Raw genomic sequence first — 2,141 nt, 5'->3', positions numbered from 1 at the left:
AGGTCGTCCCGGGGACCCTCCTTGGTGTGGAAGAGGGTGTCGAAGAACTGCGCCGTGGTACGCGGCAGGGACGATGTTCAGCGCGAGGTGCGCGACACGGCACGAATACGACTCACCGCCTTGTCGTCCTTGCTCAGGACCAGCTGCGCGTGAGGGGTGGCGGCGGTGGGGAGAGAGGAGGGGACGGTGCCGACGTTCAGCGGCAGGTAAGCGACGCACTCAAACGCAGCACTCACCGACTTGTCCCTCGCGCTCACCGACTTCTCCTCCCTCTCCTTCCTCTCCTTCCTCTCCTTCCTCTCCCACTCCTTCCTCTCCTTCCTCCTCGTGTTACGCCCCGCCATCGGAGGAGAGTGGGAGAGGAAATGCGAGGGTGCAGGGGGCGTTGTGGTGAGAGAGAGAGAGAGAGAGAGAGAGAGCGGCCTGCCGCAGCCTCTCAGTGCGAGTGTTATGGTCGAGTCTTGGACTAGACGCCCGGCCATGCACCCATGTCAGGGTTTCTCCCGCGCCGATATACACGGCTTGTAATGGAGCTAAATATCACATACCATTTTTTGGAGGGTGGAGGGAGTGTCGCCGATGGTGTCGGTGCAGTTGCAGGTGGCCTTAAGGGACCCGCTGAGCCGGTATGTCTCTGCGCTGTTCTGGCAACGGGGTCACGAGGATTCGTGCCGTCCTTGGTGTGTGTGTGCAGCATACCATTCTAGCGGCGTTCCGGCGTTCACGTGACGAGTTTCGTAGGTGTAAGTGGCCTAAAAAGGGAACGTAAACACGAGCTTTGCGATTACCGAATAAGGCAACGCAAACGCCTAGGGAAGTCGTGCATGCTGCGGTGGGAGTCAAGAGGATGTATTTGGAAGCCTTGGCGGGGAAGATCTGCGCTGGGAGGCCAGACGGAAGCGGTGACTGCGTCGTCTTCGTGTCCGCAGGAGAAGACGTAGACGTAGCGATCGTGAGACGTCGCGTTGGCTCGTCGGGGTCCGTGAGCGACGGCGAACGACGTGTCCGTGACGGCCTCGAAGCGGATGCGAACGAGTCGCTCGACGACGGGTGCGAGTTGAAGAACCAGGAGAACTACGATGACACGAGATCCACGCTCGTGCTCGAGGTCAAAGCGGAGTCGGAGGGAGCGACGGGAGGAGAGTCCGAACCATTGGCGGGAGCCAACGTGATCGTCGAGTGGGCAGAGTCGGACATGCTTGGGGAGTTGGACGTCACGGCCGCGGATGAAGTCGAGTCGCTCGACGTCGGCTGCGGGTTCCAAATAGACGATAGCCACGAGTAGAAATGGTCTACGCTCGTGCTTGTGGGTGATGTCCAGTCCGAGGAGGGCGGGTCCACGCTCGAGGAGGTCATCAAGGACGCCAAGTCAACGGCGGAGATCTTGATGACTTCGATGCTGAGTCTGACGACGTTGTAGAGCTCGCTGAAACCAAGAAGAGGTCGTCGGCCTAGGCTTATTCAGGACCCCGCCGACATTATCGAGGAGGTCGCCGGCATCACCTATGAAAGACGGTCAGCTGTACCGCACTCGTGCACGGCGCATGGCAACTGAAGGGAAAACAACTGAGCCTCATGACGATTGAAGCACAACCACTTTCGATCTCGATCGCGAATCAAGTTCTATATACTCCCCGCTCTGACTAATAGTACACCAGGTCCTCCCCGTGTAAGCCTTCCAACAGATCCTCGCCTACGATCACAGCTGTCCCGATCGCGACGAGGATGCAGATGACAAAGCCCGCGAAGTACTGGAGGATGTGGGAGTAAGAAGTGCTCTGGAGATTTGAAGCCGTGGAGTAAGTTACGGCGATCCAGCGAGATGACAAGAACACATACTCTGGAGGACAGGTTTGTGACCTCGACTGCATCGGCGTCGGCGTCGGCGTCGTCAGCGTCAGCGTCGGCGTCGGCGTTGGCATCGTCGGCGTTGGCATCGTCGGTGTCGGCATATTCAGCGCTGTCGTCGCTGACGATGCTTCCGCCCACCGTAGATGTCCATATGATGACAGAGGAAGGAGAGCCCTCGTTCATCAGACCTGTGGCAATGATGAAACGGTCGGATGATGCATCGTAGCGAGCCTAAAGGACGGCGATGAGATGACCATATACAAGTCCCCAACGATGTACATACCGCAATC

At 58.6% G+C, this 2,141-nt stretch overlaps 1 protein-coding gene across 1 annotated transcript; it reads right to left on the bottom strand.

Annotated features, from left to right (window-relative positions):
• Positions 1 to 16: 16 nt before the first annotated feature.
• L226DRAFT_577036 (uncharacterized protein) lies at positions 17 to 2,132 on the bottom strand (the record flags this gene model as incomplete). The annotated part of the gene is made up of 8 exons (XM_067685497.1): positions 17 to 47; positions 117 to 423; positions 700 to 752; positions 808 to 1,074; positions 1,135 to 1,426; positions 1,645 to 1,778; positions 1,840 to 2,082; positions 2,124 to 2,132. Coding segments are annotated over 8 exons (1,336 nt in total), but the record flags the coding sequence as incomplete, so codon positions are not given.
• Between the last annotated feature and the right edge of the window lie 9 nt (positions 2,133 to 2,141).

The sequence above is a fragment of the Lentinus tigrinus genome (assembly GCF_003813185.1).
Source record: "Lentinus tigrinus ALCF2SS1-7 unplaced genomic scaffold L226scaffold_119, whole genome shotgun sequence".
In the NCBI taxonomy this organism is placed as follows: domain Eukaryota; kingdom Fungi; phylum Basidiomycota; class Agaricomycetes; order Polyporales; family Polyporaceae; genus Lentinus; species Lentinus tigrinus.
The sequence above is the reverse complement of the archived record's forward strand: the minus strand, read 5'-3'. Positions and strand labels throughout refer to the sequence as shown.